The sequence below is a fragment of the Epinephelus moara genome, chromosome 1 (genome assembly GCF_006386435.1).
Source record: "Epinephelus moara isolate mb chromosome 1, YSFRI_EMoa_1.0, whole genome shotgun sequence".
Classification (NCBI taxonomy): domain Eukaryota; kingdom Metazoa; phylum Chordata; class Actinopteri; order Perciformes; family Serranidae; genus Epinephelus; species Epinephelus moara.
Window position 1 is genome coordinate 32,213,568 of NC_065506.1, and position 15,397 is coordinate 32,228,964.

The window sequence follows — 15,397 nt, forward strand, 5'->3', positions numbered from 1 at the left end:
CTCCTGCTGTGAGGCGACAATGCTAACCACTGCACCACTCTGCCACATAATAAGAGTAGTAATAACAATCTAGCGATGTCATACCCTGGGGCCATTTTCTATATAAGCACTTTTACTTTTGATACAGCGAGCAAAGCTTTTAAGTAGTTTGTCATTATATAAATCCCAAATAAACAAAATGGGAGATGACGTGGTGTTTTACCTTACAACATTCACTGATGATAGCGAAGACAAAGGAGCAGAAGCGCTGCTGGGTCTTAGTAGTAGTCGCATACAGGTGCAATCCTCTCCCTCCTTTCTATTGGTGTATCACTTCCTTCCTCTCACTCATTAGTGTAACCTAACACAGGCGTGTGAGCTACAGCAGACAATGAGCCTGATGAGGACGTGTTGCAACATGTCTGTCTGTTTAATCAGTACTGCCATGTAAAATAAAGGCATTTTAATTTTGTGTGCCTTGGATTGTTTTTGAAGGAGACTTGCATTTTATATTGTTTGAGAGTATACTTCACTCATTCAATGAGCTCTTCACACGATGAAACTTCTGTGCTTGAGCTTCCTACTTGAGAAAGGACTTGAATGCAGGATTTACTTGTACAATGTGATGATTAGATGATGAAACACAGCTGGAGGGATTATTTTCATAACATTCACAATTAATCACTTTTTGTTTATGTGTTTCCTGTCTGTCATCTGAGCTGCTGCACTGTATGTTTGTGATGGGAGGGATCAGTTAGGACACTGACCACTCAGCTTGAGAGTATGTCAGGAATGTTGTCGAGCAACTCCCTCCTGGGCTTTACAGAGGCATCAGCAGTGAAATATGACATCACCATGCACCGTAGAATAAAAGGTTTGTTTTCATATGATTCCCTCACTGGTTCAGAGTGAACGGGTCTCATTTTGTGCACCAATCAGAACTACTTATTGTCAGTCAAATCTGATCAAACCACACACTCACACACACAGTACTAAAGAAGCAGGTGAGCTGAAGCTTTCGGTGTATGACTTCCAATAGATAACACATCATGGTGTTCATTATCTTAGTCATACATTTATAAGGAACTACTGTCTTTCTAAGGAACTACACTCCATAAACCATCAGCTTGGACTTTCATTACGTGTAGGTATCACTAGGTTATATGTGACATTAGTGTAGAGTATATTTTGCTATTTAGTTGAGTGATGACAAAACAACTCTGTATATGTCACATAAAACACTTTAAAGTAACACCAGACTGTTTCTGCTGCTGGAGTAAAGAGTGGAAAAGTAGTTAATGACTGATGAGGTCTGTCTGACCCAAATGTGGCATTTATAATAAGCCAATTAACAGTGTGTGGATTATTTTACTAATAAGATATTATCTTTTTTTCCTAGTTGTCATTACACAGGTGTGTCATTATTTTGAGCTGCAGAGATAGAATCAGAGTGTGAAGTGGCAACACTGTCACTGCGGACTAAAATAAAATCCTGCTAAAATCATGTGTTTAATGTGCAAACGATCTGTGTTTGTTAGTGTCTGTTTTAAAACCAGTGGAAGTAGAGCCCTGAAACAATGAAATGATTCGACTGACCTCTAACAATATATAGGCTGCTCTTTTTTTTACCTCAGACTCTGGACTTCATTCATGGATACTTTGGTCTCCAGTGATCTGAGGCTGATAAATAGCACTAGAGACAAGAGGGGAAATATATATTTTTGATCTTGAAGTGAACTGTCCCTTTAAGTAAGTAGCAATACCACAATGTATAAATGCCACAGGAATGAGTACCCCCATATATAACTGGATTATTGATGCATTCATGTGTTAGCATCACTTTAATGTTGCAGCAAAAGGTGGGGCTAGTCTTTAGTTTATATATTACTCTACAATTATACATCATGATTTATTAATTGATAATATTTTGTGTTAGTAATCTGACTCTGCAAAGTGATTTGTAACCATAGCTGTCACATAATTGTAGAGTAAAAAGTATATTATTTGAAATAAAAAGTAGCGTAAAACAGAATTACTCAAGTCAAGTGCAAGCACCTCGTGTTCTTTTACCTTCCACCGAGCACTATTTAAATCAGAGCTGCCATTTCACTGCACTTCATTATAGATTAATCTGTGAAAAAGTTATATTAATTACATTTTATAAAATAAAAGTAGAGTCATGTGTGTTAAAACCAACTTCTCTATTACTTGTGTGCTGGTGTTTTAGTGACAGTTGTTTTTAGTGTGAAATGTCCTGTCAGTGCTCCTGATATGGCTCCAGGCAGATAAAGTAGCTGCAGTGGATTTGGATTTAAATTAACTAGCAAATTGCTCACAAGCCGACATCTTCTCAGTGTTTACATTTCTACTGTATAAAATCAGATGCATAATAATGGTGCACTGGTGTCTGCACTGTAAGGCCTCGGCAGGAGAACAGGATATAAGGGAGAATGAGTAGGAAACACAGAGTGGATCTTGGCAGGAGCTTCCAGGAAAATAAAAGAGCTCTGAAGGGCTGCAGGTGCAGAGTGGGTGTGCTCAGAGGGAAACAGTCTGACAGTCTGAAGGACTCAGGAGACACTTGAGCACAACACACTGCAGTAGTCTCATTCATGTGCAGATTAACCCCCAGTTTTATAATTAAAGGAGCATACTTTTAAAAAGCTGCTTTCCTGTAGGGAATAAACAGCTCGGTTTTATAGTGTAAACTGTGGAGAAATAAAGACTCAAACTGGAAACACACAATAATGAAGCTCAGATAAAACAAGTTTAGGCTGACACCTAGTGGCTGTACTTTAGAACTACACCCTTGTCTTGCATGAGTGCATGAAACCAAACTAACACTGTCTGCTGTGTCTGATATCAACAAAGGAACATATTTAAAAGGGTATTTTGCTTATTATAACATATTCATAATATTAAATAATCATTAGGAGAAATTTATGATCACAGGTCTCAGAATCCTCGGTGGCTTCTTCTTAACTGATGGTTGTAATCATTTTATCTTGTTTTGTATCATGTGTTTTAGCTTTTAAAAATTAAAAGAGTATGTGAAAAAAATGTGGGCACTATTATAGATCATAAACTTTGTTGTAAGCCACACATAGAACATATGAAATGGAAACTATCTGAATAATTGCTGTTTTATAAGACAAGGGAGTTGTTACATACAAAATGTTTGTATATATTGTGTTGTTCACTTGTAATGCCGTACATGTCCCACTGTGCTGAGCTCTGGGGACATGTACATGTAAAACAAATATAGATGCTTTAATTAAACATCAGAAAAGAGCCCTCAGAATAACACTTGTGATTACACTGTGTATTTAAAAACTTTGGAAATACTTTTTCGAGTTGTCAACAGAAACCTTCCTATCTGTATTCTTTGTTTTAATTAAAAGAAGGAAATGATAATTTAATAGGATTGTTTATTTATGAAACATGTAAAGTGAGAGCTAATGTAAAATACAAACGTGTTTCAGTTTTGGGAGTGAAGTTATTGAATGGACTCTGTGCTGATCTGAAATTGTGTAGCTCTCTGTTGAGTTTTAAAAAAAAAGCCTTAAATCAATTGTAAATTATAATAATAATAATAATAATAATAATAAATAAATAAATACATAAATAAATATTTTTAAAAATGATAATAATAAAAAATAGTGGATAATGTATTTAATTGTTAATCTATTATTAATTCCCTGTCTTTGGTATAGTTGATATTCTGGGTTATCCTTTGGTTGATATAGGACAGCCAAAAATAAGCGTTGGGCTTCAGCCTATTTCTTTTTTGGTTATTGACTGTGAGAAAATGTGTGTGAAATAATTATCATTTCTCCAGATGTATGTAAAATAAATAAAATAAAATAAAAATATTTGAAAAAACAAAGAATTAAAATGAATGTAAAAACAATTAAATGAAATAAAATTAGTCAAATTATTAATTCATTCATTCATTATGCAACCTTACTGTGATATCTCTGAAAACCTCCTTTGTAACCCCAATAATTTTATCCCACTCATCTTCTTCAAAGGTGGGGCCCGAGTCCTTTTCCCACTGTATTTTCAGAGCTTATTTCATTTATTGCTTCCTCTGAAGTTGTTTAGGAGCTGAATAAAACAGGTAACAATATCCATCCCATTTAATACATAATATAACATCAATTTGTCCTTTAGTGCCCATTTTCCTCTTTGTGAATTTGGCACATCCGTCCAGAATAAATGTGAATAAAAGGAGAAATAAAACAGCCCATTGTTTACAGGGGGGGATTTCTGTGTACGCGCTGACGTCACAGGTTGAATCCACCTGTGTTTCGGGGTGTGGTCAGAGATGACTGCAGGTATTAACCGCAAACACTCAGCTCAGGACGACACAATGAACCGTGGTGCTTAACGCTGAGGTTAGATAAGGCTGCTGTTTGTTCGTTTTTTAATTTCTCATCTTTTTTTTGCTGTCTGAGGAGTTTTTTCACACTTTTCATTCGCAGCCGGAGTTTGTTTTTTCATTTTTATCTATGTCATGATGCGGAGATTAGCTGCGGCGTGTCTCCTGCTGTCGCTTCTCAAAGGTAATTTACATTTCTTTACATACTGGCTTCGTGTTGCTTTGAAACAAGTCGACTTAACTTGTTTATGAGCTGAAAGTTTGTCGAAATATCGATTAAAACTAACCGAACAGGAGGTATCGGTCACATGTTTAGCCTATGTGACACCATGACAGTCGGCCTGCTACACTGTGTATACCTGTCAAGATGAACCTAACATAGACAAACAATTTTGGGCTTTTACTTGTGTCTATTTGATTTTAAAATCTGTAGCCTATGATTTTTAAAGTCCTCCAGCTCAGTTTAAAGACCCACAGTCCACACTGAGGGGCAGATTATCTCCACAGGTTTCATCCCAGCTTCTGAATGTTTGGTTGGTAGTTTCACAGTAAACCATTTCCTGTCTTTGTGTCACCTGTTTTTCTGGTTCTACCACTTTGAAATGAACTCCGCGGCTGAGAGAAACCCTCACACACATTTTTTCAGGCTGACCACACTTTTCCTTCTTGACTTCTCTGGCAACATTAAAGTCCCTCTAAATGGCCAGCTTCTTTCCCAGCACATGAGGAAGATGTATGTCTTGTTACTCATATACACACACTACTGTTGGTGACAGAGTGTTTGTTTTCTCTGCCTGCCTGCAGTGTCGGTGTGTATTCAGGTGATTGTTCCTCAGCAGGAGCGCAGCACAGCTCTGTTTGCCTCAGTCACCCTCCGCTGCGACTACTCCACCTCTGCAAACCTTCAAGATGTTCTGGTCACCTGGAGGTACAAGTCCTTCTGCAAGGACCCCGTGCTGGAGTACTACTCCACAGGTAACACACAACACACACACCAAAACACAGCAGAGGTCTCACTGTATACTGTCACTCCTCACTGAGCTGTGCTGCTGACATGAAACAGAGGCATCATGCTCATATGAATGGTCTCATGTTTGCTCCAAATATTCATCATTGCCAGACGATAAACTTCCAATATGTAGTCAGCCTAATTAAGATGGTGTTTTAGCTGTAGGCTCCAACTGTCTGTACTGCCCTGCACATTTACACTATTTATTATATAGCTGCAGTTGTGACGTGCATATATTTCTAAATTTTCAATCTATATTTCTTATTATTCTCACACTGCTTCCCAGTACACATTATTCTTGTGTATGTGACAAGTACAACCACGATTCCAAAAGAGTTGAGACGCTGGGTAAACATTTAGACAGAGCGCAATTATCTGCAAATATTTCTTGACCTACATTCATTTCACTACAGTACAAAGGCAAAATCTTACAAAAATACAATACAAAGATTCAGACTGAAGAACTTTGTTTTTTTGCTCTTTAGTATTTGTCTCGCCCCAAACATCTTTGAGGCTGCACTGACCTGTCCCAGCTCAAATTACTGCTCGAAACACATCTTTTTAAAACGGCTTTTAATGTGTGAATGTTGTTGTGTGTATTTTATTCTAGTCTATTTTGTGATAGTTTTAAACCAGTGTAAAGCGTCTTTTAGTACTGTGAAAAGCGCTCTAGTCATAAAATGTATTAGTATTGTGATTATTCCTGGAAATACACTCTTCCTGAATTTGCAACACCACCTTTATTTTTTAAACAACACTCAGTTAGCGTTTGGGGACTGAGTGCACAGGTGCATCAGCTGTAGGTAAAGTTTTGAAAGTCAAATTATCTCAAGATTCACAAGCAAGCCTGCCAAATTATTCAAGATTTAAAGACTCTCTGTTTTGGAGAATTGGTCAAGATAAGCATCGTCATACAGGAAGCATCTTCAGGCTGGTGATGCAAACAAAGACTTCTCCAAGTATTAACAAATTTCAGTTAGTGTGTTCAGTACTTTTTCAGAATCAGAATCAGAAATACTTTATTGATCCCCGCAGGAAAATTATATATATATATATTTTTTTTTACAGTTGCTCTGATGTAAAGAATAGAGAATTATAAGAAGTAAGAACAAGAGTTTGAAATAAAAGTGTGTAATTCTAAATCGATAAATAAAATAAAGTAGTCATTCCATTTTGTTGCTCATGATTTTTATCGATTAGAATGTGATGATTTCTTTATCTGTATAAGTTTATTGAGATGATATCAGCCTGCGGTCTAAATTTCATGCAAATAGCTGCATTGGAAATATGTTTAATGAAAAAAATGTTGAACACTTATTTCCTCTGCAAATCATTGCGTTCTGTGTACGTTGTACAAGAGTCCCAACTTTTTTTTAGAATCTGTGTTGTAATAATAAATAATAATGATAAAATAATTTATACAGTACTCTTTAAAACAAAGTTTGGTTTGTTCAACCATGTAAAGCACGTCGTGGAACGAAAACATTTCAGGACTGTCAGTCTAGGATTCATCCTCTGGATATTATGAACCCCTGAACAAAGTCAATCCATCCTGTATGTGTTGAGATATTTCAGTCTCGACCAACGAATGGACCAAGCACAGAGGTATACAAAGAAGAAGGAGTAGATGTGGTCATCAAATGACTGGCAACAGTGTCATTTTTTTGTTTTAATGGGAACTTTGGTTTTGCAGCGTACCAGTCTGCGCTACAGTTGGGACAGGACCCATCGAATGACTGTCCAGACCGTCAGCGGACGGTGCGCACAGTAATCCAAAAGAGAGGAAGCAGTGAGCCGACACTGGGAGCAGAGTACCGTGAACGCAGGATCACCATCCAAAACAGTGAGTTCATGCAGACGCTATTTGCCTCAGGCTCAACTCAGTAATGACAAGAATCGTTTTTGATAATTTTTGGGAGATTTTCCTCATTCGCTGTGAGAGTCAGAGAACATAGGGCTTTATAAGTAAAACTGAATTAAAAAAGAACGAAACTATGCCAGTGTCTTGAGACTAAATGTTGTTTTAAGAACCAAAGAACTCAAACACTTTATTATCCTCAATAATAATTATTTGGTTCATCTGTTATTTTGCCTGTTTATACTTGATAATTGAGCTGAAATTATCAGTCAAACAATCAATCAGTAGATCAACAAACTGAATCTGTAACAACTTCGATAATTGATTATTCATTTGAGGGGTTTTTTAATTGCTGGCTGTGGCCATTGCCAATATTTGGTGGTTTTCTTGGTCCTCTAGTTAAGTGAATATGTTTTTGTGTTTTGCATTGTTGGTCAGAGAAAGTAGAAATTCTGTTACTGATCTCTGGGAAATGATGACAGGCATTTTCCAATATTTTCTGACATTTTATAAACTCAACATATCATTAATAATTAGGAAAATAATCCACAGATTAATTGCTAATGCAAAATATGAGGTGGAATCAAGCTAATGTGTAGCTCTAGCTTAGTACAAGGAGAGAATTTGATTGTTTAAAAAAATAGCTTCAGCAGTAACTTGACCGCTGTTTAATTGCAGTTGTGTTTGTGTTTGTGTGTGTGTGTGTGTGTGTGTGTGCGCGCGCGCGCAGAGGCAGACCTGGTGATCAATGAGGTGATGTGGTGGGATAACGGGGTGTACTTCTGCTCTGTTGATGCTGCTGGAGACACCTCTGGAGACTCAGACAAAGAAGTCAAACTCATCGTTTATCGTAAGAAACAAAGAGAAAAACATGGTCAAACACACACTCGCTGATTTTATTGTCGCCTCAAATAGTGCATTTCTATACTGTTGATCTGTTTGAACCTAAATGTGTGTGGCATTAAGGTTTGCTGTTATGAGCTATTATAAAATCAGAGACAAAAATCCAGATTTAAAAGTTACCTTGCATCTGCTTGTACACCACAATAATCATGTCTCTTCCTCTCCTCTCTCAGACTGGTTAGTAGTGTTGTTCATCATCATCGGAGCCCTCCTCCTGATCATCCTCTTGTGTGTGTGCTGCTGCCAGTGCTGCCCTCAGAGATGCTGCTGCTATGTTCGCTGTCCCTGCTGCCCGCAGCAATGCTGCTGTCCAGAAAAAGGTACAGAGTAAAGCACCATTTAGAAATTCCATGACATCTATTGCACGGCTGTCCGTCCTGGACGAGGGATCTCTCCTCAGTTGCTCCTCCTGAGGTTTCAACCATTTTTTTTTTAGAGTTTTTCCTCATCCGCTGTGAGGGTCCAAGGACAGAGGGAAGTCGTATGCTATAAAGCCCTCTGAGGCAAATTGTGATTTGTGATAATGGGCTTTATAAATAAAATTAAAATCGAATTGAATAGGAAATTGTCCTTGCTGGAGCTTAAAGGATGCTCTGACTTCCAAGAAGTGGGAGTCGGATGTGGAAAAGTACTAAATTCATATCCAATTTTGTCAAAATTATGTGGAAGACAAACAACAGGACAACTTGGGAGAGAAAAAAATGTATATTTTGACCTTAATAGTTTCATCATTTAAGGGAAATAAAATTTCACAAAAATATTAGTAAAATGTCCACATATTTTTATAAAATGTCTGAAAAATATTAGTAAAAGGTTTAAAAAAGTAGGAGTACAATGACAGAAAAATGTCCACAATATATTTGCAAAATGCTTAAAAATTTTTAGTGTTAGAACAATGTAAAAAAAATATTAGTAAAATGTCCACAATTTTTGTAATAAAATGTCTGAAAAAATATTAGTAAAATGACAAAACAAATGTCAGAAAATAGTAGTAAAATGTCCAAAGAATATTTGTAAATTGTGTGAAAAATATTATTAATGTATCTGCAAAATATTAAAAATAAAATGTTGGGAATATATTTGTAAAATGTCCAGAAAGAATTGATAAATTATCCAGAAAATATTAGTAAAATATTTAAAAAATATCAGTAAAATGTCTGAAATATTTTTGTCAAAATAAAATGTAAAAAAAAATGTTCGAAAAATATGATGCAATGTGTATATATACAAAACACGATCTGTGTCTCCATCATATACATTGAAATCATGTTAGGAAGGGATCTTTTAATGGCTAGTACGGACAGGAAATGATGCTTTGGAAATCTCTCGGTGTGACGTATCCCACATTTGTTGTTTGTGAAATAAAAGTCCTTAAAACCATGCCAGCCAGAGTGCAGATAAATAGCCTGTGTACTCAGAGAAGAGAAATCCTTCCTGTATTGATAGATATGAGAGAATGTGCTGTGCTCCTTTTACAGCTGTGATGCAGCATCGTATGATGAAGGAGGCTCAGAGGGCCATGGCTCCCTGGGCAGGAGGACAGCCAATATATGCACCAATGACCCATGCCTCCTCCCAGATGAACCCGCTGCTCTACCCAGGTACACACACACACACACACACACACACCCACACACATCATGAGCACACTGTGGCGTCCACAAATGTCTTTAGATAAATAACCTTATTTTGTTTTGATCCCTCCAGGATCTGTTTCAGGGAAGAGCATCCCTCTGAAGCCCATGCCCCTCCCTCCTCCTCAGTCCTCAGCTTACAGCATGCCCCCTCCCAGCGGTAACCACACCCCTGCCAACACCAATCACATGCTTGATTACCTGGAGAGCCAGGTGAGGGGGATGGACATGACCAGTCCCCTGCTGCAGGTACGTAACTGCCCACGTTCTCAAATGTGTTTATGTAAACAGAAGAGCATCAGATTGTTTTTGCCATATTATCATTTACAGCTGTTTATATGTAAACATTTGCTGCCGCTGTTCCTGTTTGCTTTGTTGTAGTATTTTTACCTTCTTTTTGGGGGCCAGACAGGATGTATATTCTGAGTTTTTAGAAGTAAAATATATATTTATATTGTTTAAATCGATGCGGAGCGCTGAGAATGCATTTTTTGAGTTTTTAATGTGATTTAAAGGTACAGGTACACTATGTGAACATGCTCACCAGCGAAAGTGAAAGTAAAACCCAACGTCAGATTCACTCTTGTTTCACGATTGGCCTCGCTGTATTTGTGTTTTGACATTTTGGTGTTCTGGCACCTGGTTTTTGCCTTTTTTATTAACCCCTGACCTCACCTGAGTGCTGCGGGGCTGCGTCCCAATAAACGCCACGAACACAGAAGATAAGAAGAAGCTAAGAAAATACAGGAAATGGGCAGAGTCTCTACAGGAAATACACTGCCACACACTTCTAGTGGGTCATAAGTGATGATTGTGGGGGATTACTGTTGTTTGAGTCTGTACATTGTTTTTTAGGAAAATTCTGCATAGTATGTATTTAAGTTACTCATCATTGTCAAGGCAGTAGATGAGTTGTGGTGGCCGGTACACCGATAAGCTAAACCATCAAACCCATTGTAGGTCAAGTGAAAAATGTTGATCATCTTGTTACGATACAGTCTTCTGTTTGGAAACTTTGGGTGCTGGCATTCACGTGGATGCCATACAGGACATTGTGTTATGCCACACTGTAAAAACTGTACATGAATGGTCTGAGGAACGTGACAAAGAGCTCATGGTGTTGACCTGACTTCCAAATTAGCCAGGTCTCAATCTGATCAAGCATCCGTGAGATGTGCCAGTACACAAGAGGTATCAGACTTGGCTTTAACTTGTTGAGGCATTGACACAAGTTGGAGGCAGATCCTGTGAGTCCTGTGGGTGAGGTGGGGAACCAGCACATCCCAGGAATGCTCAAACTGATTTGGATATGGGGAATTTGCAGGCCAGATCAACACCCTTTTAGCTTTTTGTCATGGCTCTCAGACAATTCATGAGCAGTTTTTGCAGTTTGGCATGGCACATAGTCGCTGACATTAGGGTGTACGCAGTCGTGTAGTGGAGGGTATAACCGGGTGTATGGGGTATACCCACCTCTTTTTCTGGGCATTGACAGTATACCCACCTATCAGCCAGAAACCTATTGGAATATGTAGCAGAGTATACCAACCTCCTCCTCTGTAATCTACCTGTGTACCTAGTAGTACACTCACCTCATCAGCTACCACTACACCACTGGTGGTGCATGTCAAGTGGCAGCTACATGAATGCCAGGACCCCAAGTTTCCCAGCAGAACATTGCATTGTAACGAGATGATCAATGATATTTACTTAACTTGTCAGTGGGCTTAATGTTTTGGCTGATTATGTAGAAGTCATGGCCGAGTTAGGGTTGGTTTATGCTCAGTTAGAATTAGTTTGTAAGATCTTTTGACCAACCAAATCGGAAATCAGCTGTTCTCATTTGTATTTTCTTTTTCTTTTGCTGTCATCCTCCCATCATACCCAGCCACCTCCACCCCAGCACATGCAACAGATGCCACCTCCTCCCCAGCACATGCAGCAGATGCCTCCTCCCCAGCACATGCACCACTCGGTCCCATTTTCCCCCGGCCCTCCCAGCATGATCTCTGCCCTTGATGACGGCCCCGCAGAGCGCCGTGTCATCACACTTCCACCCATCAGAGAGCCGGGTAGAATCCCACCTCCCGCACCCAAGACTCGCCCCCCGAGCTCCAGCGAGAGCAGCCGCAGCGGCTTTGGCCGTCGTGACGAGCGAGGAGCAGCGGGCAGGCGTTACCCCTCACCCACCCGGTCCAGAGGTGTTCCCAGGAGCTACAGCGAGGAGTCACTAGACGGACGGGGTCAGAACCGGCCACATGTCGGCATGGACCGCCCCCGCTCTCGCTCCAGGGATGACCTGTTTGACAGCAGGTCCAGAGGAAACTACTCCCCTCCAGCATCACGGCGCACCGGGCGAGGATCCTGGAGCTCGGATGATGAGGGCAGCAGGAGAGGAGGAGGAGGAGGGAGGAGAGGAGGTGGAGGCTGGGTTGACAAACCTCCCAGTTACACCGAGTACGAGCCTGGAAAGAAACCAGGAGGACGGAGGAATGAACGCTACTCTGTAAGACACACGCTTCTTTAGTTGCCACACACTGATGCACTTACATCAGGACAAACGCACAAATAATCAAACATAAAGTCATTATTTAAAAAGCCTGAGTCACTAAAGTTAGTATGTCTCTCCAGCCTCGCAGTGGCACCAGTGTCGTCATCTGAGCCCTCCTGAACCTGTTTCAAAGAACGTGCACGCCTCACTAGAACTGGGAGCCTTGTTGTCTGGCTACTGGTAAACTTTAATATGCCAACGTTTTTATGTATTGAAATGAATCATGAGCCAACTGTGTTAGCACCTTTTTGATAAGTGAAAAGCTCGGAGAACGATTCGTAAAATTTTGGCATAATCTTTAAAGTGTGCAGGTGGTAAAGCAAATGTTTGATGTCCATAACGAAACCTATCTGGTAGCCTAAAAGTAGTTTGTTTTTTTAGATAGTGATGTAAGAAAACTATGCAAGTCTTCTGCTGAACAGATGTTTTTGAGATTTACCCCCCTCTGCTGGTTCATCATTGTAATAACAATCTTCTGAGTTGACTCAGACTAAAAGTCTCCTGTTAGATTATTCTTAAATGTCGATTTAAAGAATGTTTCTCCTCTTAAAACTTTATTTGTTTGACAGTAACATAGTTAATTCTTATAATTGATGAAGCCATAAACGTTCAGTGCAGAAGAAATAACTCTCAGGGCCGGTAAATATATGAATTACTATTGTTAGACCCACATAAATATGAAAAGACTCTTGTGAATGTTAGAATTAGCTTTTAGCTTTTTGTTATTTTTTTGTAAATAGTTAACTGATATCTCCTGGATGTCTTGAAGTTACTGTAGTACATTTGTTTTTACTAATGATTTTAAAGGTGTGCGCCAATATCATGAACACTTAGTGCTTATAAATAACTGTAAACAGTGTGTAAATAAATTTACAAGGTGTTGCTGATGTACGAAATTAATTAATATCAATAATGCCCAAAACTTGTTTTAATTTTTATATTACGGTTGTCAGCACAATTTGAGGATCTTATTCACTGTTACTTTTTTCTCTAATGTACAGCTCTGTTAACTTGTCTTGTTTCTTTTCAACCCTTTCGCATGTACCCTGGTATATTTAGAAATACACACTGAACGAAGAAAAAAAAACACTTACACGTGGAACCGAAGTTGATGACTTTGCCATTTATGTTTTTTTAAGGATTTTTATTTCTTTGTATTTTACACTGTACAGTCAGTTTGTGTTTATAAATTATATTGAAAATAAACCTTTTACGTTTTGGGTACAACAGAGCAGTTTATTGTTCTAATTTCCATTTAATTTTGACTTAATTGATAGTTTTCCAAACACAAATAGTCTGTGTTGGCTCAGAAGTTGCATGTGAAGTTTACAGTATAGAAAATGTCATCACTGCACATGCAGCACAACATATTTTCTGAGACTTTGAGCCAAGAAATTGAAGGCATTATTTCAAGTCAATTTTATTTATAACGCCCAGTATCACAAATTACAATTCGCCTCGGAGGGCTTCACAACACAGGACATCCCTCTGTACTTGGACCCTAACAGCGATAAGGAAAAACTCCCCCAAAAAAACCTTTAACGCAGGGAAAAATGGTAGAAACCTCAGTAAGAGCAACATTTCTCCGGTTTATGTCGCCACTCTGAGTTTTCTCGACAACAGCTAGCCTTAATTATGATATTTTTTTCTTTCCTAAATATTCCATTTAACTTTTAAAAAGCAACTCGGGTGCTAAATATGTGCTTTGGCTGAGGCCCCGGTCAACATATGACCAAACCTATATCCCTCAGGCCTGAGTGACATAAGTAACCTGACACTTTGACACGTAGGTAGCCAACAGTATGTGTGGTGTAAAATGTACAATATTTATCTCTGAAATGTAGTGGAGTAGAAGTATAAAGTAGCATAAGTAAAGTACAAGTACCTTAAAATGTGTAGCCTAATTAAGTATGCCTACAGTGCTTGAGGAAGCCTAAATGTAGACTGTACCTAATAAACTGGCAGGGTATAATGTGTTCCTTATAAGAGTATATAATAGTAGAATACTGGTATGTGTATTTAAAAGCTTCCAGTACTGCAGTTGGTGAAAAGAAGAATTACAATGGTAATTTGGTTAAACAGAAATTTGCTAGTTAAAATATTTGAAGTCAAAAGTATTTAATATTTAGACCACATTAGGTTTAGGTAGATGTAGGCCTACATGAGTAGAAAGTGGAGTAAATGATGTGTACAATACATAACTTTGAAAAAAATGGAGCTACATTGGTCATTTGGTTAATTAGAAATCAGCTGGTTAAAACACATTAACAAACCCATTGATATTGAATTAAATTAGACCGCATTAGTTTAAGTAAATGTTCACAAATATGCCCCGCAAAGTGTGCAAACAGTGATATTAGGTGATGAGAATACCCGGACCACCCATGAAAAATGACCTCATGTGTAGCTTAACACAAAGGCATCATGTAAGGACCTGTGGGGGCGGGGGTGTAGAGTTAAATCCATAAAACATTTCACATTTATTTTCTTTATCTAATAAATTTCCAACTGTATGTGTTGTGCATGATAGGAGTAAAAGTATATGGAATTAAAAGCTTCCAACACTGCAGGTAAAATATATAAGTCAAATGTATTTAATATTAAATTATATTAGACTGCATTAGTAAATGTTCACAAATATGCAACAGAGTGTGCAAACAGCTATATTAGGTGATGAGAATACCCCCTGGAAATCTGATTTAGTCGCTCAAATATATACACATGCATCCTTTGCACATAATTCTTAAAAGTACTAGAGAAGGCAGATTTAATGAGTGGAATCCATAAAACATTCCACATTTATTTTCTTTATCTTATAAATTTCCAACTGTATGTGTGGTCCCTATAGGAGTAAAATTATGTGTAATTAAAAGCTTCTAAAACTGCAGTACTTTGGTAAAAACAAGAATTACCTTGGTCATTTGGTTAATCTGCTAGTTAAAATATTAAAAGTAACATTTATTTAATATTTAATTATATAGGACTACATCAGGTTTAGGTAGATGAAGGCCTACCTAATAAAATGGCAACTTTGTGTATAATGAGTTGTTCCTAATATGAGTGGAAAATGGAGTAAATTATG

At 38.2% G+C, this 15,397-nt stretch overlaps 1 protein-coding gene across 1 annotated transcript; it reads left to right on the forward strand.

The window, feature by feature from the left end:
- Window positions 1-4,305: 4,305 nt before the first annotated feature.
- Window positions 4,306-13,538, forward strand: LOC126393218 (immunoglobulin-like domain-containing receptor 1). The gene is made up of 9 exons (XM_050049206.1): window positions 4,306-4,544; window positions 5,165-5,335; window positions 7,063-7,212; window positions 7,958-8,077; window positions 8,304-8,450; window positions 9,609-9,731; window positions 9,838-10,013; window positions 11,653-12,270; window positions 12,396-13,538. Exons 1-9 carry the CDS (start codon window positions 4,496-4,498, stop codon window positions 12,423-12,425), a joined length of 1,584 nt encoding a protein of 527 aa, XP_049905163.1. The 5' UTR covers window positions 4,306-4,495; the 3' UTR covers window positions 12,426-13,538.
- Window positions 13,539-15,397: the final 1,859 nt, after the last annotated feature.

What these genes read in the sequence shown, in the direction of transcription:
- LOC126393218 (XM_050049206.1), top strand. Translation starts at nt 4,496, where the DNA reads ATGATGCGGAGATTAGCTGCGGCGTGTCTCCTGCTGTCGCTTCTCAAA. An exon ending in CCTGCTGTCGCTTCTCAAAG is followed by an intron (nt 4,545 to 5,164) that starts GTAATTTACATT and finishes GCCTGCCTGCAG; the next exon opens with TGTCGGTGTGTATTCAGGTG. An exon ending in TGACCAGTCCCCTGCTGCAG is followed by an intron (nt 10,014 to 11,652) that starts GTACGTAACTGC and finishes CATCATACCCAG; the next exon opens with CCACCTCCACCCCAGCACAT.